Genomic DNA, 21,665 nt, shown 5'->3' with positions numbered 1-21,665 from the left:
CGGGAGAGGCCACAGCAGTGAGAGGCCCGCATACCGAAAAAAAAAAAAAAAACAAATTTAACAGATAAAGAGCAAGAAGAAACAGATGGCTAGAGGGTTTGGTATTGAATGTTAGTGTAGGAACTTGACTGATTGATAACATAATTCAGTTGAGGGATTAAGTCCTACTGCATACCAGGCACCAGGCCAAGTGCTTTATTTTTTTTTATTTTTACTTTTTTAAAATTTATTTATTTTTGGCTGTGTTGGGTCTTCGTTGCTGCGTGTGGGCTTTCTCTAGTTGCGGCGAGCAGGGGCTCCTCTTTGTTGCAGTGTGCGGGCTTCTCATTGCAGTGGCTTCTCTTGTTGCGGAGCACGGGCTCTAGGCACACAGGCTTCAGTAGTTGCAGCACACGGGCTCAGTAGTTGTGGCTCGCGGGCTCTAGAGCACAGGCTCAGTAGTTGTAGCGCACAGGGCTTAGTTGCTCCGCGGCACGTGGAATCTTCCCAGACCAGGGCTCCAACCCGTGTCCCCTGCATTGGCAGGCGGATTCTAAACCTGCACCACCAGGGAAGCCCAGGCCAAGTGCTTTATATGCATTATCTCAGTCAGTCCTCACAAGTACCCTGTGAGGTGGGGGGCTGTTATTAAACCTGCTTAGTACCTGAGGAAACTAAGACTTTAACTTGAGTAACCAACCAAAGTTTGTCTAAAACCTTTGACTTGAAGTTGACAGAGCTCGGACTCAAACTCATACCTGATTCACTCTCAAAGCTATGCCCTTGAGTACTCTGCATCTTGCTTGAGACATATTAGTAAATGCTCACCAACTGTTTGCTAAATTAATGAATAAACATCCATAAATTTTAAAAAAAAGTTTGGGGAAAAAAATCCACCCAACTTGAGCCCTGTAGTGATAACTTTGGCTATAAAAGGGAAGAGAGTGGGCAGTAGCTTTGAGGCAACATGGATCGAAGGAGGATTGCTTTTAAAGATGGAAGGGATCTGGGTACATTTAAATGACAGACAAGTAAACAGGCGATTAAAATACCACATTTAGCAGTCAGCTCTCAATCCATATCATCTCCCAGTGATGACATGGTTCACCCCTTCATCCCCCTTAAAACTGCTCACTGGCTTCCCTGACTACTGACTGACCACTCCTTTTCACTCTTCTTTATTGGTTCTTCCTAAAAGGTAAAGTGCCCTTCATTCTGTGGCCCCTGCTTAGCTCTCTGACCTCATGTAGAACTACTGTCCTCTACATTTCTATGCTTCTGCTATTCTGAATTAACTTGCAGTTTTCACTTGGGACCCTCTTATTACCCACAGGACATTGCTAGTGAGTTTCAAGTATCCTGTGGGTAATAAGGAGCTTTTAAAGGGTTGTCAGCAGAAGAGTGACAAGAATAAATATGTTGTTAAAAGATTTATCTGTTTGGTGGAGTTAAGAAGGGAAATGGGGAGCTTTCACAGTTATCCAGGTGAGCCCAAGTTCATGGTGATGGGGATGGAGAAAAGTGGTTGGATGGAATTGAGATACAGTAAGAAATAGAAGAGACAGGACTTAGTGACTAACTCTGGAGAGGGCAGAGGCAAGAAAGACACTTGGGTTTCTGACTTGGGCAGCTGGATAGATGATGGATGGCATCCTTTGCTAAGACAGGAAGTACAGCAAGAAAAGTTTTCATGGGCGAAAGGTAGAGGGGTGGTGTTGGCTGCGTTTCACAGGAGTACGGGTCATTCGAGGGGAAGGGTTGACCCTCTGAGTCTGGATCTCTGGAGAGAGGTCTGGACTGGAAGTAGAGAATTGGGAGTCATCAGGAATGTGGTACCCTGATGAATTAAAGTGAAAAGAGAAGAGGAAGAACAGAACGTTCAGGGAATGCCAACATTGAAGGGATGGGCAGAGAAAGTGGAGGGAAAGGACAGAGAGAGAATATTGAATAGGAAGGGGAGTATCACAAAAGCCAAGGAAGGAGAAAGTGTCAAGAAAGGAGGTGTCAGATATTACAGAAAGGTCTGATAAAGTAACGTATGCAATATGTGCTTTTGATTTAACAATAAAAATGTGACTGATCTTGGTAAAAAGCAACTTGAATGGAGCATCGAGGTAAAAGCAAAATTATAGCTGATTGATTTGGAGGAGTGAATAGGCCATTTCCCAGTCTCCCCTCCCAGCCGGGAGCTGCTGATAGACAGGGACCACACTTGCACACCTTTAGCTCTTGCTCTTGCCGTGTATTTGATACTGTGCTTCTGTTAACACGGCTGAAGTCACATGTTTGTTTTAGCTTCTTTAGCAGCCACTTCACACTGACGACTAATTAAACTTTTAAGAATTTTTCACACATACTTTCGCTGAGCTTTGACATTACCCAGTCCTATCTTTGTGTGATTAGAGTTTGGGGCCCAAGTGCGTAGCCTCAGATATTTATATGAAATGTTAAATTCAGCCCATCGTCATGGCTTTTCGGGGTTTTATAATTTTGTCATTTGAAATAACCCATTTTGTTGTTTCTTGTGTTTTTGTTTTTGTGTTTTTTTTTCTAGTATAAAACAAGCAAAGAAGGGAGTGTAATGGGAGTTACAGTGTCCCGCCTTGCAATGCTGTCTCACTGCCAAGCTCTGTCGCAGGCCTGCAATTATTCTGAAGGTCAGACTTCACCCCGTGACTGCCTGCACTGTGAGCTCAGATCTGTGTGACTTCGTGCAGAGCGCTCGGCGGCTGGACTCCAGTTAATGACCGCATTCAGAGGGAAATGTTCTAAGACACATTCTTGGCTTGCTTTCTTCTTTTTCACAAATATGCTGTGATTTAAAGAAGCTAGAATCCTGGGCAAACCAAATATGTAAAGCATGATTTCTAGAGTGCAGAAATAGAAAACTAATTAAAACCATGTGCTTATTAGCCGCGGAATGTCAGGTACCTCCATCTCCCCATGCGTTAGAGCTGCCACCAGCTGTATGGAGTTAGAGTCAAAGAAATTCTGCTACCAAAAAACACAAATTAAAACACAAAAATGTATTCTGGGTTGTTGGACTTTAGATGTGTTGATATATATTGTGTAATGACTATTCCCCTTAGAATGTTCTTCACAATATTAATTTTTTTAGTGTTTTATTTTCCTTTCATAGAATGAAACAAGTTAATACATGCTCATTATAGCAGCATTACAGAGCTGCATTCTTGTCTGGTTAAAAATATATATGTGTGTGTAATGAAATCAAAATGCCAACAAATGCAGTTGATTATTATATAATACATTCATATAATGGGTTATACGCTGAGGTATTAAAACTCATGTTCTTGAATATTAAAGATTGTTTCAATATATCATTAAGTGGAAACAAATTAGATACAGAGCAGTATGTACCAATTTTGTTAGTCAAGTATCTGTCTCTATATAAGCATTATAAGTATATAAGCTTAGAATTATATGTGCATGTATGTAGATGTAATATATAGATATATACATACACCAACATTTTTTGTTTTCTCTAGGAAGTATAATTTTTTACATATGCTTGTGAAACTTCCAAAGTTTCTAAAACAAACATGTGTTCCTTATATAATTAGGAAAAAATTATTATCTCGAAGACAGTGCCAAAGTCAAGGAGTTCCAAACTCATTGTTTCTTCTGTGACCACGTCACCCTGTGATCAGTCCCCCAGCCAATCTGAGGGTACCCTCAAGTAATTAGAAGACCCTGAGAACTTTTAGTGGTTTCTTTAAAAGTACCAAATCAGTTGTTTAATAGAGGCAAGTGACATAATTTTGCTACTTAACACTAAAGATGATTTCCTTGTGTTTTTTCCTATTTTTTTCTATTTTAGGGGAAACAGTAGTAAATGTTTTAGACTTTAAGAAGGATGCGGGGCTGTGGCATGGCATGTTTGCGGTAAGCTACACAGAATCGAGGCCTTTAGTGTAAATTGTGCTTATGATTCAGGTCACTGTGTGTGCTGTGTAACCACAGCATCACTCAGTGCTTGTTTGAAATGTAAGCCCCTAAAAGATCAGTAGTATTTTCCAGGGGAATTTGATTTTGTGATACGAATGGTAATTTTTTTAAAGGAGAATGTAATTCTGTTTTTTCTTCATTGTGTGGTTGGGTATACCTTTCACATAATAGTATATAGGAGAACTTAGGATCAAAAATCCTTTAAATATCTGCTATGATGACTCAAAGCTTAAAAATTTCTACAAATGGCTATATGTTTATTTATAATTTTCAAAAAACTATGAGAGTCACCTCTTCTCTTTTCTGAAGAAAAGATTACTTAAATATATCTGGAACTTTGCAACTGTGTTTAATAATATCTAACCTTTCCATTGGACAAAATGTCTTGAATGAGTCCATGCTGCAATGAAAGAGTAGAATAACAAGGTAGATGAGACTGCTTTCCATAATAGAGGAACAGGTACCATCCTAAGGGAGTTAGAAAAAGGTGACTTCCTCCCAGCTGTGGCCTCAATTTTTATGGAAGAGGTGACAGTTGAGTTGGACTAAAAAATGGGTAAGATGTAGCCATACAGAGATGTTTGGGGGGTGGAAGTAGAAGGGGGGACATTTCAAGTGGGAAAAGCTACATATGGAGCATGCTGATTAGGAGGGGAGAGAGGAGAGATACAGTATCCTACAGTTGAAAGAACCTTTGAGAGTATCTCATCACACATGGCAGGAGTCAGAGAAAGAGTAGGAAATGAAGCATGGGGAAGAGGAGCGGTTTCCCTTTTCTCCCAGGACCCCTCAAATTAGTAAAAAAAAAAAAAAAAACCCTTATTCCTTGAGCATACATGCTTTCTTGCTCTTTTCTAAAGTCCTTCCCATTTTCTTTTTTTTTTTATCAGCGGTTAAGAAACCCTTGTGAGGAGTTAGAGGGAATCTTCTCTCTCTGATACACAGAGCAAGATAGGGACACGTGTGAAGACTTAGTTATACACACCATTCTTTCCCTGAAATCCAAAAGTTTGTCACCATAGCTAGAAACTTGGGGGAGGGAGGAAAAAGAGGTTTACAGTGGTATTTTGGTATCTTTGGGCCACTTGGGTGGTGAACAAAATGGCTAGTCTAAGTACCAAGACTTAACTACTCTGTCAGGCTGGGTCTCTGTGGGGACAGGGGGTCCTGGGTATGTTCGGTCTGGGTGGCAGGAGAGACACCAAATTGCATGACCCCCTTAGGTTACTCAGCTTTATCTACCCCAACACCTAACGGGTCTGGGCAGGACCTCCGGTAAGCGACAGGGAAACGTTGATTTCTTGCTTTGTAAGACCCAGCCCTTGGTGGTATGTGGCAAGCATAAACATGATGAAAGCGCTCAGAGGGTTAGAGAGCAGTTTGGCAGTTCTCTGTTCAGTGGTAAAGGCACACATCCTATGACTCAGCAGTACAAATTTTCTGTACCTACCCTAGAGACACACTTACACACGTGCCAGGGAAATGAGTATAAATATGTTCCTTGAAACATTGTTTGTAATTGCAAAAAAAAAATCTGTCAATAATAGGGAAATGCCCAAATAAATTGTGGTACAGTCATACTATAGAATACTATGCAGCAGGTCCAAAAAATTGTATAGATCTCTTATACTGATGTACATAGATTTAGCGCTAGAACAATTTAAGTGAAAAAAAAGCAAGTTGGGGCTTCCCTGGTGGCGCAGTGGTTGAGAGTCCACCTGCCAATGCAGGGGACGCAGGTTCGTGCCCCGGTCCAGGAGGATCCCACATGCCATGGAGCAGCTGGGCCCGTGAGCCATAGACGCTGAGCCTGTGCGTCCAGAGCCTGTGCTCCGCGACGGGAGGGGCCACAACAGTGAGAGGCCCACGTACCACAAAAAAAAAAAAAAAAAAGCAAGTTGTAGATATATGTATAGTATGATGCCTTTTATGTTTCTCTGGGGATGAATATATATATGTAAATACATGGGAAAAAGACTGGAAGGATCCATGGCAGATTCATAACAATGATTATCTCTGAGGAGGAAAGAAGGGAACCAGGTTTGAGAATAGGTAGCAAAGGAGGCTTCAACCTTACAGTTAATATTTTCAATTTTTTTCAAAGAGCATGTGTTTGAGTATTGTATGGTTAAAATTGCTAACAAAATATCAGTTCAGTTTTAAAATGCTAAGTATGTATTAGGTATTGATTACTTTTTATCTTTCTTTGCTTTTCAGAATGTAATGAATAAGATGCATACAATTAGTGTACCCTACTCTGTTATGAAGACTTGCCCTCTCTCTTGGGTCCAAAGAGTACATGCCCACAAAGGTAGTTACACACAGCATCTAAGCTTTGATTACGTGACTGTTGGCAATTTCAGGGATTTTCAAATTGCTCTTCTAACGACATAATTCTATGCCTTGGTGCCTTGACAGGTTTTAGAGTTTGGTTATTAAAAAATCAGATATGTTGTCTAGTTCATCTCAGTTGATGTCCATTCTTAAGAATTGTGCCTGAATCCGGGCCCTGAATTAGATTTATTGGGTGCTTTGGTGTTCGAAGCTTCCTTGGCTAGGATACAAGGCCTGCCTGCAGGTCACAGTGAGCGAGGCAGTCGTGTGTCCAGTCAGTTGCCACTGCCTCAGAGCACCTGGAACAATTTCTTTGAAACCGTTTTTATTTTTCTCTAAGTGAAAATCATGATTCCTAAAATAAGTAAAAATGTTTTTATTATAATATATTAATATCTACCAAATTTAACATGTGTGTATTGACTTTATCTCTTTTGCATTTATAGCCAAGGTTGCTTTAGTAAAATGCCGAGACTTGCACTGGGCTATGATGGCACATCGGGACCAACGAGATGTGAGCTTGAGCTCCCTCCGCATGTTGATTGTGACTGACGGAGCTAATCCCTGTGAGTGTTTCTAGAGGGTCAGTCTGGGAATATCCTTTCCTTTGGTAGTCTGAGGTTTTCATCCCCTTTCTGTAAGCATTTTTTTTTTTATATCTGTATTGAGAGATAATTCACATACCATAAAACTTGCCCATTTAAAGTACCCTTCAATGGGGGACTTCCCTGGAGGTCCGGTGGTTAAGAATTTGCCTTCCAATGCAGGGGGTGTGGGTTCGATCCCTGGTCGGGGAGCTAAGATCCCACATGCCTCCTGGCCAAAAAACTAAAACATAAAACAACAGAAGCAATATTGTAGCAAATTCAATAAAGACTTTAAAAATGGTCCACATCAGAAAAAATCTTTTAAAGAATTAAAAAAAATAAAGTACAGTTCAGTGGTTTCAGTATATTCACAGAGTTATACGGCTATCACCATTGACCTGAATTTAGAACATCATCCTCCCCAAAAGAGACCCCATACCCATTAGTAGTCACTCCCCATTTCCCATCCTCTGTGCCCTAGCCCTAGGCAACTGCTAATCTACTCCTTGTCTCTGTATGTTTATCTATTCTGGACATTTCGCATAAATGTAGTCATGCTATATGTGGTCCTTTGTGACTGGCTCCTTTCACTTAGCATGTTTTCAAGGTCCCTCCATGTTGTAGCCTGTGTCTGTACTTTATTCCTTTATATTGCCATATAATATTCTATTGTATAGATATACTGTATTTTATTTAGTCATTCATCATTTGGTGGATCTGTAAGCTTTTAAAACCACTCCATGCTCACTCATTTAGGTCCTTTCTCTGTCATGTAACTAAAAAGAACTATGAGAAGGTAACTTGATAGAGCCAAGTGTCTGGACTTTATGTAAATTCCCTGTCACCAAATCTAAGGAGTTTGCGAAAGCTTTTAGAGATCTTACTGTGTTGCCTGCTTTTCCTGACAAGCATAAACATCTTGAAGCCTCCACAGGGTAGAATCAGGTAAAGCATTAGATACTACTGTGTTCTTTGTCATCGTGGATTTTTGTCGGTAGTCACAATGATCATCTTGGTATAAAACACAGACCTGGGACTGACCTTAGTAAGAAACAAGTCAGAGAATACATGAACAGGATGGAACTAAGCCAGAGTACTAGTAATGCACTGGCTAAACTGCAGTAGTTACTTCAGGAAGAGTTGCTTGCTTCCGAACTGGCCACCTGTTGCCTGCGGTGCATCTCTGCTATTGATTGGGCAGTTTGGTAGGAGCAGCCTTATTTTAAGTTGTAACTTTCAATAGTGTCACTGACCTTTCATGGGCTAGATGAGCATTTGTTTGTCCTTGAAACCTATCAACCATTTCACAGGCACAGTAAAATATTTGCATGGACTTGATGATGTACAGATGTGTCGGCTTTCTGTTCTTTACCAGTTTCCTGCAATAATGAAAATCATGTTTTCAGTTTTCAAGTTGATCTGTTTCAACTCCTCAGGGTCTGTGTCATCCTGTGATGCCTTCCTGAGTCTGTTCCAAAGCCATGGTCTGAAACCTGAGGCCATCTGTCCGTGTGCTACTTCCGCCGAAGCCATGACTGTCGCAATCCGCAGGTATCGTTCAGAATGTTGGTGCTCTTGATGTATGTTACAACTCTGATCAAATGTGCAGAATGGACCAGGTGATGACAAGGGGTGTGATCTAATTTTCTGCTTCATAATCCTGAAAGTGAAAATGACTTTGTAAAGCAGTTTGAAGCATCTCATTTATTTTTCCCACTCTTGCCCTAAGTGTAACTGGTAAACTGAAATTATACTTTAGTTACTAACATCTCGTATTTGTGAATTAGTTCTTTTTCTGTCTTGTTTTGCCCTTCAGAATCCTTAGTTAGCATCTTAGACTACAAGTAGACTGTTCTTGATTGTAGCTTATATATGCAAAGTACCTATATAGAGAGTACACCCAAGCCAGTATATTCCTTTTATTTATTTATTTTTTAATTGAAGTATAGTTGATTTAGTGTTGTGTCAGTCTCTGCTGTACAGCAAAGTGACTTGGTTATACACATATATCCCTTCTTTTTTTTTTTTTAATACAGTAGGACCTTGTTGTTTATCCATTCTAAATGTAATAGTTTGCATCTACCAACCCCAAACTCCCAGTCCATCCCGCTCCCTCCCCGTCCCCCTTGCAAGCCAGTATATTCTTAACAACTGATTAAAATTTACTTTTTCCATCTGAATGAAAGTTCACCATGCTTTGCACATGTAAATTAGATTAATTTGGCATGTTTTGGGTAGAGAAAAATGCGGATTTTTGTGTGTATGCTAGCCAGAGGAAATTTCCTTTCCTACATGTTCATACTTTTCTCTTAGTATCATTTTATTTGCCAAATTTCATGAGTTTATTTTGTTTTCAGGCCTGGAGTCCCAGGGGCCCCTTTGCCGGGAAGAGCCATTCTCTCCATGAATGGATTGAGCTATGGGGTAATACGGGTCAATACTGAAGATAAAAATTCAGCACTGACGGTTCAGGATGTGGGACATGTAATGCCCGGGGGTGAGTTCTCAGGGGCATCATTTGGTGTTTCATGAAGATTCGTCTTTAGAGATAGTGGAGCCTGATAAAATATGAGATCCAAAACCAGGAATCCAAAATCTAGTACTAAGTCACTTAATTTCAAAAAGCCTCTCTAAGAGTTAAGCGATTCTAATCATACTTATTTCCGGCAGAAATTGGATGATTTAATTGTGAATGTTTCAGTTACAGTTGTTCACATGGAAAGCTAAGTACTGAGTGATACTAAAGTTGTCCGGTTTTCACTGTAATTGCCAAGACGATGGGCTGGCAGAAAGTTAAGAGTACATTGCTTCCTGCGTGTTTGAATTTGATCTGTGTAAGGGTATTTTAATTTAACCTGTTTCTTTGGACTTTGTAGTCATTTTGAATAAGTCACTGTCTTTAAAAGCTTCGGTCTGCATCTATTGTATGTTTTTATTTGCTGAATTTAAAAAATTCTTTAGTATCGGGTGAAAGGTGGAAATTTCAGATATACCTATGTAGCATCAAGTCTGTTTTTAACATTCCTGTTTGGTATTCTTACTTAATGCCACTCAGTGAATGTAAAACTTTCGTGGGTTCATAAGGATGAGACTGTTTTTTCGAAGGTTTTCCAGACTGTCCCTTGACTATACTTTCTGTACACTAGGAATGATGTGCATTGTGAGACCCGATGGACCTCCCCAACTCTGCAAAACAGATGAAATTGGAGAAATCTGTGTCAGCTCCAGAACAGGAGGCATGATGTACTTTGGGCTTGCTGGTGTGACAAAAAATACATTTGAGGTACGTGACGTTAAAGTTTCATGGGGAACGTGTTGCGTGAGGTCAGTGTCACTAAGGCAGCTGAGCGGGCTGATGGGAAATAGCACAGCGTAGCTGTTGGGAGTGTGTGCTCCAGAGGTAGACTGCCCGAGGTCCAGCCCTGACTGCCATGCACTAGTTGAGCCGCTTAACCTCTCTGTGCCCCAATTTCCTTCTTTTTAAAATGTGAGTAATGATAGTATCTACCATAGGAACGTTGTGAGAACTAAATGAGTTAATGTTTATAGAGTGCTTAGACCAGTACCCGGCACACAGGAAGCGCCCTTGTTTATCTCTTACATATATGAAGAGTAAGAGGCCTCACAGAAATTCACCCTGGTGAATGTGCCATGGTTTGAGCGTATAAGACCCAAAATTTAGTTCTGAGAGTGCAGTGAGAATGGATCCATCTCTCAAGAGTAGGCTCGAGTTAACCACGCTTGTAAAGACTAATGTAAACCAGAATGCCAGCTCCTAATGAAAAATGAAAACCTGGCTTGTCACGGGGGCAGATTGTTGCCGTTATTCAGTCTTTCAGTGAGAGAAATATTTATTGAGCACCTTCTGCATGTCTGGCACTATTCTCCATGCTGTGGTACATCAGGAAAATACATAAAACTCAAATAGCTCATATTTCAGTGGAACTAGCACATCGTTTTTCTGAAGGCAGTTCTGCATGTGAAGCCAAATTGTAATGAAAGTTTGCCTGGTGAGCCTGGAAATCAGAACAGGCGTAATTAATAGTCTGTATTTCCTAATTGGGATTAACCTGCCTCGGGGTACCTTTTAGGGAAAAGAGAACTCCAGTTTATGGGCCATGTCCCCTTCACACTAGACAGGGCTTATATGACCACTGCCAATTTTCAGTCTTTGAGCTTCCCTTTTCTATAACCTAGACTAGTGGTTCTCAGTCTCAATATGGCAGGGCACATCTGTCTACCATCCCATTTGAAAATCAGTGCATGTAATTATGTAATAATAGATGTAAATGGCAGGAGAGTGTTATCTATATGTGTGGTGTGATGTGGTGGCTCAAAAAGGCTCCATCATCTATGTTTATACAGCCTAAAATGGCATAATATATATTATTAAATGTCTGTTATTACCACCACCACCACCACCATCATCATCACCATCATCATCACCATCATCATCATCATCATCATCATCATCATCATCATCATCATCATCACCACCATCACCATCACCATCACTATCACTACTACATTCCTGACCTACCTTCAAAAGTTGTGACCAATTCATAAACTCTTAAAGCACATGCTTACTGCCATTCTCTTGGTTTACTTTCACAGGTGACTAATTATCTCTGCTGAGTTTTTATACATTTTACTAATTTTATTCTCACCTTATTTCTCTTTTAAGTGCTTGGACTACATATGTTTCCAATATCTGAGTTTTCTTCATTGCATTTTCCTTATATAAATAAGATCTTCAAGCAGTGTTTGAAGATACTAATAATATTTTATTACGTTGCCTCCCCTGGGAGGGCAAGTGCCTAGCTAAAATTCTCAGATTTGTTACTAAGCTGCTAGGTCCATAGTGATGAAGAAATTTTGAAATCTGCAGGATAAATTTAATGACCGTGAAGTACAATAATAATACTAACCAAAAAAGGAGAAGAAAACTGTTGCACTGGTTTTGCAAATTAAAGTTTCTCATATTTTTCTTACTGGATTCTTATATTTAAACCCTGAGAGAAGTTTTCAATGTGGTTAACACTTCACTAGAACAAAAGATCTAAAAATGGCTGCTTAGAAAATAAAAGTGTATTTTAAAAATAAGCTACTGGTAGGGAATTCCCTGGCGGTCCAGTGGTTAGGACTCCTTGCTTTCACTGCTGAGGGCCCAGGTTCATTCCCTGTTTGGGGAACTAAGATCTCACAAGCCGCGTGGTACAGCTAGGAGGAAAAAAAAAAAAAATGCTTCTGGTGAGAAAAACTTTGCAACACATATGAATGCAAAGAGCTAATTTTCCATCGTCATCTCTTACTAGCTATTTGATATGAGGCAAATGAAACTCTGTGCCTTTCTCATCTGTAAAATGAAAATATTCTGTTTCATAGGGTTTTCTTGAGAATTAACTGTATTTACACCCATGCCTGGTACATGATAACCATTTTATAAATGTTAGCTCTTGTTATAGTTGTTCCCTGTGTAAAAAAAGAAATCTTAAAAATTAAAGGGAAAAATCCAATCAAATAGAAATAATAGACAGGAGACATGACTAGGCTATTCATAAAAGTAATACAAATGGCCGGTAAATTAAGGAAAAGAAATTCATCCATGTTAGTAATAAATAAATGCAGCTAAAATAATAGTGGGATTTCTTTTTTTGCCTACCAGATTGGCAAAGTTTAGAAAAATTGATAACATGTAATATTAGCCAGAGTATGGGAAAAACATTCTAATATGGTATTGGTGGAGTGTAAATTGCTATAATAATTTTGTAGGACAGCCTGTTAAAATTGAAAAGACTCATGCCTTTTGTACAAATGCACAGAAATATGTACAGCAGTGTTCAGTAAAGCACTGTTCATATAGTGAAAAATTAGAATGACCTACCTAGCCAGAAAGACTGGTTACATTCTAATAGTGCTGATTCTGATGGTTTCCTGAGTACCGACTCTAGGCCAGGCACTGTGCTTGCATCTACAAATCTATTTATATTCCCTTGATCTTTACCCTAAGCCTGTGATAGGCGTTGAGAGTTCCATTTTATGGCTAAAGAAACTGAGGTATAGAGAAATGCAGGAACCTTCCTAAGGCCCATGTTACTAGTAAGTGGCAAAGACAGACATTGAACTTACATCTGACTCCAAGGGCTATGTTATCTCATTCCCCCATGTGATGGTATATTATAGAACTCTTGTACAAAGAGAGCTAGATTGACTATTACCAACTTGTAAAGGTATCCAAAATACATATACGATACGAAACACATAATATATGAAAAAGCAAGTTACAAAATAGTATATATAATACGATCCCTTTAAAAAATGCTTAATATGTTACTATGTGAATCTAAAAAAGTCCGGAGAGATAAACAACGAATTATAAATGTTTGTTACGTCTTAAGCAGGTGGGATTACTGGATTCACTATTTTTTATAATTTTAGTTTTCAACAAGCATGTATTACTGTTTTAAATTCTTTTTTTTATTTAAGACTTTTTGAAAATCAAATACTTTTTTTTTTAAGCTAACATTTTCACTTTCTTCCGTCTTTTAGGTGATTCCAGTGAATTCCGCAGGCTCTCCTGTTGGGGATGTACCGTTCATCCGGTCGGGATTACTGGGGTTTGTAGGGCCAGTAAGTGACACTTGCATATTTGTTTTGGTGCATCTGATCCAAATATTTGTACTTTAGTTCACAGAACAAATTCTTATTAGTCCAAGAGTATTACAGGGCCGCTTAACTTACATTTAGAGCAGTTCCTGTAAAAATGTCATAAAATGAGTAATGTTTATTGTTCCAGTTACCCAAATTCATTTTATTCCTTCAAACTAAGACATTATCTTTTATTTTCAAAACTCTTTTCACTTATTCTTCCTATGTTGCATTGATTTGATTAATATATTTCAGTAAGTTAGAAGAGTGCTGAAAAAGTTAACCTTCAATAGCAAAGGGAAGCCATAATAGTGTACAGATCATTTTCATACAGATTATCAGTACTACACCAGGTGTAACAGTAAATTCTCTGAATGAAAACAATTTGTTTTTCAGCAGGTGGTATTTAGAGGCATTGGGTTTACAGAGACAATTAGGATATAAAACCTGTTCTCAAAGAGCTCACAGTTAGTTTCATGAGCCGGTGAGGAAGGCAGAGAGGCAGAGCATGAAGGGCTTTGCATGACATAATGGGAAGTTTGGATTTTATCTTGTAAGTAATAGACCTTCATTATCATAGTTGAGCCCACATACCTCCCTCCATCTTAATTACCTCCTTACCCTCTGTTTTTTCTCCTCATAACAGTTCAAGTTCTATAAGAAAAGATCTAATTTTATTTTATTTCTTCCCCACCATTTATGGGTGACGGTGGGGTTGAGGACATACCTCTAAGAAAATCACTCTCCTAGAAAGAGACATCTGCACCTACTGTCTTGACTTCTTCACTCAGCACCAAGAAATTCTCAGAGACCCAACTCCTTTTAGCTTCCACTCCACTATTGAGGTCCAAGATGGAGCTCCAGCCATCACATCTGCATTCCAGGAAACAGGACAGAAGAAAGGATGTAGCCCTACTATCTCTTAAGAGAAATTCCCTGAAGCTGCTGAGCAACACTTCTACTTACATCTCGTTGTTCTGAACTAGTCACCTGGCCACACATAGCTGCAAGGGAGGCTGAAATGCATGCCCAGCTAGAAATTCTACTACTGTGAAAGAAATGGAAAAATAGATGTTGGAGGACCAGCAGAGACTGTCTTGTTCTCTTTATTCACTTCCACCGTAGGACTTTTCAGACTGTGTTGAAAATGGCTGATTTTCTTCTGTCTTCTGGGATGACAGAAGGATGGGCCAGTAGCTTCTTGAGACTAGAGATTATGTCTTACTTACAAAGCCTAGTCAGTGTATGGCATTACATTGTGCTTAGTAAATCAATTAGTGACATTCAAATGGAGATGACTACTAGATAATTCAATATATGTAAATGGTCCAAAAATTTAGGAATTCTATAATGAATGGGAAAAGTTAATTTATTTCAAATAGGTCTGGGAAAATTATTGATAAAAATTATATGAAATAATAATAGAATTATTTATACAGCGATGCTTTGAGGACATTGACAGCAGACTTTCCTGCAGCTCGGTTATTTTTTTGGAAAGGAGAGGCTCCTACAATTCCTTAGACCTTTCTTTATTAACTTAGTTCTAATATTACCAGATGGAAACATTACCCTTATAAATCTGAGACATTCATTCTCACATTAAAACTGTTTTACTCTCTTCCTAATTCCAGTGTTAAATGGTCTAACAATTTTCTCCTCTGCATCCATCCCATGAATAAGTACAGAAGATGAACTAATACATAATCATGACTGGGAAAATGAACTGTGCTCATTTGGCATCCTAGTTGCTTTCTTATAAAATTCCTCCATGGGACTTCCCTGGTGGTGCAGTGGTTAAGACTCCACACTTCCACTGCAAGGCACACAGGTTCAGTCCCTGGTCGGGGAACTAGGATCCCAACGTGCCTTGCAGTGCGGCAAAAAAATAAAATAAAATTCCTCCCTAAGAATGAATATGGGGCTTCCCTGGTGGTGCAGTGGTTAAGAATCCACCTGCCAATGCAGGAGACACGGGTTTGAGCCCTGGTCCGGGAACATCCCACACGCCACGGAGCAACTAAGCCCGTGAACCACAGTTACTGAGCCTGCGCTCTGGGGCCCGCGAGCCACAACTACTGAGCCTGTGTGCCTCAACTACTGAAGCTCATACGCCTAGAGCCTGTGCTCCGCAGCAAGAGAAGCCACCCCAGTGAGAAGCCTGCACACTGCAACGGAGAGTAGCCCCCCACTCGCTCAACTACAGAAAAGCCCGCGCACAGCAACAAAGACCCAGTGCAGTCAGATATTAATTAATTAATTAATTAATTTAAAAAGAATGAATATGAATGGTTTCCCTTCTTATATACTATTAAGACCGCATTAATTGTAAGATGCCACTGATTCTGAGATGTCGAGATGTGAAACACTTTTTTAGAATCCATAAAATACGATATTTTCTTTCCTACAGTTTTTATGAGATTTATTTCAAGGCAGGAAGTAAAATGTCTGTTTTGCTATTTAAATTATGTAAATCATTGTTACCTTTCAGGGCAGCTTGGTTTTCGTGGTTGGAAAAATGGATGGGTTACTGATGGTTAGTGGTCGAAGACATAATGCTGATGACATTGTTGCTACTGGATTGGCTGTTGAATCAATAAAGACTGTTTATAGAGGAAGGTGAGTAGTACAGAGTTCAAAGGTCAGCACTTCTGGTGGAATCTAAAGATACCTCTGTAGGGTGATTTGAGTTGTAGTCTGTAGATGCTGTAGATTAGGTTGTTTTTGATTAAGTGTAGCAGAAACCAGGCTTTGAATATTTATCTTAAAATGTCTGGTTCTTTGGCTGTAATTGAGGGGCTGTAACCATATCCTGTATTTCAGGTTTTAATTACTACTGTTTGTTGAATCCTGAAGACTGAGGAGAGATTTCTGAAACACTGAACTTCCTACATTCCTTCAATACAGAAGTCACCCCATTCAGTCTAATTGAGATAGATGCTACTCTGTAGGAGTTTACATCTAAGAATTGTTCCCTTACTTGACTCTAAATTATTACCATTTTAATGTAGAGATTGACATAGTACATAAGCGCTAATTTCAAATTCCATGGATGAAGTCGACTAGATATCCTCTTTTCTTTGCTTATTAACTCAAGAAAAGATATTTGGCATATATTTGAGTAATTGATGTCCTGTTCAGTAGTTTTCAGTCATGGATATATGTCTTTAAAGCAATCCTGGTGTCCCTTAGTTTTTGAAGCAGTAGAAAAATTAAACCACTAGAGAACCAGTTCCTGAAATGTATAGTTTTTTGTAATGGTGTGGCTTCCTGTGAGATGTAAACTCCATGGGGTACTGGACCTTCTGTCTTTGGTCACGGTCATATCCCCAGCACTCAGCACAGCACCTGGCACGCAGTAGGTGTTCATTAACTATGTGTGGATGAAAGGAAAGAAGGAAGGGAGGTGGTCAGGCTTGCTGGCGTTCTCAGCCCTCCAGTGCCTTCCCGTTATTTCACACATTCATTCAGCAAGCGTTTATTGGGTGCCAACTGTGTGCCACTGTTCTGGATGCTCAGGGTGTGGCAGTGAACAGCACAGGCCACGTCTCTGCCCACGGGAAGTCACATTCTCATTGGGGGAAGAGCAGGTAACCACATAGGGAAACAGATACTAGGTGAGCTGGTGATGAGCGCTGTGCAGGAAGGACACGCGGGGTGGTGGTGCCTGTGGGTTATACGGGAGGTCTGGGAGTGCCTCACTAGCAGGGGGACGTTTGAGCCGAGACCTCACTCAGAGCAACCCCTCCCCCCGCCTCCAGGTCCTCCGTGACCACCTGGGCGGGTCTGACCTCTCCCCACCACTCTCTGCTTCACCACCCTGCTCCAGGCACACTGACCTTCTTGCTGTTCCTCAAACCTGCCAAGCTCGTTCCTACCTCAGAACCTTTTCGCTTTCCGTTCCTTCTGCCCGGAAACCTCTTCCTCCAGATCTCCGTGCGGCTCGCGTCCTCACCTCATTCAGGTCTCTGCTCCAATGTCCGCTCCTCAGGGAGGCGCTGCCCACCCCCCCACCACCCCCCGACCCACACACTGCTCCGCCCCCGCCCTGCCTCGGTCCCCCGGTGTGTAGCGCGACGTGATTGTTCTGTCTCTGACACGCAAGCTCCACAAAGACAGGGACTTCAGCTTATTTATCGCTACGTCCCAACATTCACGACAGTGGCGCTTAGTACGCGTTTTTTGAGTCCTCGTTTTGATGGTAATGATTGTGACGTTTTCTTTTCTAAACTACTCCTTCCTGGGCAGTGCGGTGGGGATGTGTCCTCTCTGTAATTCCAACTGAGCAAAGCAAATAGGACTGGTTGTGAAGGGAGTCCTGATGTGTTTGATCTGTCTCTCTTAGAATTGCTGTGTTTTCTGTGTCTGTATTTTATGATGAGCGCATCGTGGTGGTTGCGGAACAAAGACCTGACGCTTCCGAGGAAGATAGTTTCCAGTGGATGAGCCGTGTGCTACAGGTGAGCGCACCTGGGGTCTCTGTCGGGGAGGTTGACTTTGCTGTCAAAGGCAGCAGAAGCCACTGCTGAAGCATTTTCTTCAGTGGACCAGTTATGTTGCCTTTTGTTTTTCCTGCCAGTAGCTACTCAAATATTCCAGCTACTGTTAGCAAAAGCAGATAGTACTACGCCTCCTTGTGTACCACAAAGTATTTTTCTGCTCAGGTTGCCAAAAACAATTGAATTTGACCTGCCTCAGCAAGTTCTTTCACTCTTTTGTGCCTGAGTGTTAACTACCCATGAACGTTTTAACTGTCCAAATGTGGAACACATCTTTGACATAATCAGTCCCCATGTCAACAGCTGCAGTCTTACTGCATGCTACAAGTGGTGCCTAGAGTGTGAGGAATCCAATATGAGCTGCTGTTCTTCCTTTGAAGGAGCTTTACTGTGGAGTTAGAGATCTAGGTGAAGTAAACCACTAGGGAAGGAGGAAGATATGGGCTCAGTATAAGGGAAATGTTTCTAGGGGAGCAGGCTAGAATGATGAAGAGAGCCTAGTATTCGTTTAGAATCATACTTTGAATCCCAGCTCCACTACCTACCACATAAGTGCCTTTAGGCAGCTTACTTAACCTCACTGAGTTTATTTTCTCGTCTGTAAAGTGGGGATAAAATTATCTATATTACAGAGCTATTGGAAGGTTAATTGATGGTAATTAGATAATGAATTGAAATATTTAGTGCCTGCCTTCAGTACAAGATGATGGCGATCATTATTAATATAAAAAAGAACAATCATAAGCATATCTCCAATGAGGAGTTTATCTTAAATAACATTCCCTTTCCTCTCGGTCCCCTCACTCTGCTCTATTTTATGCTTAGTATTTATCAGCATATAAGTGTCTTCATATGTATTGTTTTCTACATCCACTATAATAGAAGACCCGTGAAAGCCAAGAGTTACTCTCTCTTGTTCCTGTTAGTCCAGAACCAGATGGCTATGCCAGCACATCATCAGAGTAGGCTCAGCAAATATTTGTTGGATAAATGGATGGTCCAGAGAAAGCATGGACTGTCCTTACCATTCAACTTATATGTATTGGGATTGTTCCCAGTGTCTATAACTTGTCTGCTTGGGGCATTTGGATTTATTTATTGCCAGTTAGTAGTAATGTTGTAGAAATGTTGTAGGCATGAGATGAGTGATGGCACTAGATGACTTTTAAGATTCTTCCTATCTGCAGGGTCTGTGATTCGGAATTATCAGTTGGTATAGCATAGGCTGTTTATAGTGCAAAAATCAGAGAAAGGAAAGAGAATACTGAAGATAGACTAGATAGAAAAAACTGTGAAGAAAGTGGGACTGGGTGATCTCTGAAAGACGGTTAGTAATCAGACCCGCAAAGAGAATTTTTTTATACTGTTCATATTTTCAAACACACTGCTTATTTCATTCAGAAAGAACTTTGGGGGATAGTGGTAGAATCTTGTGGTGAATTATGTATTTTTTCCAGTTACAGGAAGCAAATTTCCCAGGTTGTTATTTTTCCCTGGAAAGCAACTATAGGAATTAAATGCAGTGCTAAACTTACTAATCCAAATTTTTGTTAAAGTCATTTGGGGTCTGATTTGGGTGTGAAATAAGAAGGCATTATCTTATATGTAGCTTCTCTGCTTGGGGTACTTGGATCCATAGTAGAACATTAAGAACTCCATGTGTTCTGGTAGGTTAGAGCCCAGAGGTTGTTTAATTCCAGGTCAGTGTATGATATAAACTAAACACCTAACTCAACACCTTCTAAGGAACGTCGTCAGTGGATGACTTACCAGGTGGCATATTTTCAGTGAGGAATCCAAGCTACACATGATACATTTGCTAACTTCCTGTATATTCTAAGATACTCAAGACTTAGGAACTGTTACAGACTTCCCATTTCCTAGTTATCTCTGTTGGTTAGTGGATTAGTCTGAAGAATATGCTTTCAAGTTTATTCCTCTGCCCTTTTAAGTCATTTTAATAAAAGGCCTTGTCTGTCTTTTATGACTCTTGGTCCATTCGTCTTCTCAGGCTGGATCTCCTTTTCAGTAAGATTTGTGGGTAGTACAAAAGAACCCTCTCAACTGGCATGTTTAGAAATGGTATTGATGGTTGGTCAGTTAGTTTTCAAAGGTGATTGAAGCAGAAAACCATAACAATGAGAAATTCTTCAAGTATTAAATTTTAACACAAAACATAACAAGTGTGCCTTTTATTTGACGCAGAGGCGTGTGAGTGTGAGTTACACCAGTTTGAGTTCCAGGTCAGCTTACTTCCATAAACTACGTCCAAAAGCATTGGTTTCTGGTTTCATTTCCTTTAAGTTAGACTAGAACATGAATATTTGAACAGAAACTTACGTTTTAGAATTAACTTGCCCATTCCTATCAACAGTAGGAGTTCACCTCTAATGAGTCTTTAAAAAGCATAACTCTACCTATTTTGCATTCATATTTTATCAGTGGATATAATAGTTAATTATCTGAGCACAGTAACAAGAACAACAGCTGTAAAAGGTATAGAAGCAGGCACAGCTGACACTCAGTGAGCGCACGGGTGCGTGGCTGGGAACAGGGGTGCACCGAGGGAGCTGTTGGCCTCCAGGACTCAGTGTGAGGTGGGCCTCACCTGGATGTTTTGCAAAGGGGATGCCTAGTAACCTGGTGAACCGCTTAAGCAAGGGCTTACTTACAGAGCTTCTGTTTTGTTCATAATAAAAATACTGGGACTTCCCTGGTGGCGCGGTGGTTAAGAATTCGCCTGCCAATGCAGGGGACACGGGTTCGAGCCCTGGTCCGGGAAGATCCCACATGCCGCGGAGCAGCTAAGCCCGTGTGCCACAACTACTGAGCCCACGTGCCACAGTTACTGAAGCCCACACGCCTAGAGCCCATGCTCCGCAACAAGCCACTGCAATGAGAAGCCCGTGCACCACAACGAAGAGTAGCCCCCACTCGCCACAACTAGAGAAAGCCCGCACGCAGCAGCGAAGACCCAGTGCAGCCAAAATTAAATAAACAAAATAAATAAATTTATTAAAAATAAATAAGTAAAATTTAAAAATTAAAAAAAAATTAAAAAATATTTTGCCTCTGTTTAATTGAGCTATGTTGGACAGCTAAAATATTAAACGAACCGAAACAAATTTCTAGGTTTTGGACTTTATCAATCAAGAGAGAACATACTGAGGCTTGCAAATCAGTATCCACCTCTGTCCATTTAGATTGTACTGGGTTGGCCAATACCTCACCACTCTGCCATCACTGGAAGGATTAGGTACCTTTAGATGTATGGGATACTAATAATCTACCAGATTCTAGACCTAGAACGGAGAGAGAAAGAAAAACTCTAGGGCTTCCCTGGTGGCGTGGTGGTTAAGAATCCACCTGCTAATGCAGGGGACATGGGTTTGAGCCCTGGTCCGGGAAGGTCCCATATGCCGCGGAGCAACTAAGCCTGTGCACCACAACTATTGAGCCTGTGCTCTAGAGCCCGCGAGCCACAACTACTGAAGCCCTCGCGCCTAGAGCCCGTGCTCCGCAACAAGAGAAGCCACCGCAGTGAGAAGCCCGCGCACCGCAATGAAGAGTAGCCCCTGCTCGCCGCAACTAGAGAAAGCCCATGCGCAGCAACGAAGACCCAAGCAGCCAAAAATAAAATAAAACACAAAAAACT

The 21,665-nt window shown here is 40.6% G+C and overlaps 1 protein-coding gene across 2 annotated transcripts in view; it reads left to right on the top strand.

Annotated features, from left to right (window-relative positions):
• Nucleotides 1–21,665, top strand: part of DIP2B (disco interacting protein 2 homolog B) — a 232,750-nt gene that overhangs the window by 180,245 nt on the left and 30,840 nt on the right. For both annotated transcript variants that reach the window (XM_060166242.1, XM_060166241.1), the window contains 10 exons: nt 2,534–2,636; nt 3,818–3,882; nt 6,163–6,256; nt 6,726–6,845; nt 8,303–8,417; nt 9,224–9,363; nt 10,013–10,149; nt 13,416–13,496; nt 16,003–16,130; nt 17,857–17,971. In XM_060166242.1, coding sequence (XP_060022225.1) covers nt 2,534–2,636; nt 3,818–3,882; nt 6,163–6,256; nt 6,726–6,845; nt 8,303–8,417; nt 9,224–9,363; nt 10,013–10,149; nt 13,416–13,496; nt 16,003–16,130; nt 17,857–17,971 — 1,098 coding nt within the window. The remainder of the gene's footprint in view (nt 1–2,533; nt 2,637–3,817; nt 3,883–6,162; nt 6,257–6,725; nt 6,846–8,302; nt 8,418–9,223; nt 9,364–10,012; nt 10,150–13,415; nt 13,497–16,002; nt 16,131–17,856; nt 17,972–21,665) is intronic.

The sequence above is a fragment of the Lagenorhynchus albirostris genome, chromosome 11 (genome assembly GCF_949774975.1).
Source record: "Lagenorhynchus albirostris chromosome 11, mLagAlb1.1, whole genome shotgun sequence".
Classification (NCBI taxonomy): domain Eukaryota; kingdom Metazoa; phylum Chordata; class Mammalia; order Artiodactyla; family Delphinidae; genus Lagenorhynchus; species Lagenorhynchus albirostris.
This window is presented reverse-complemented; position numbering and strand designations above follow the sequence as displayed.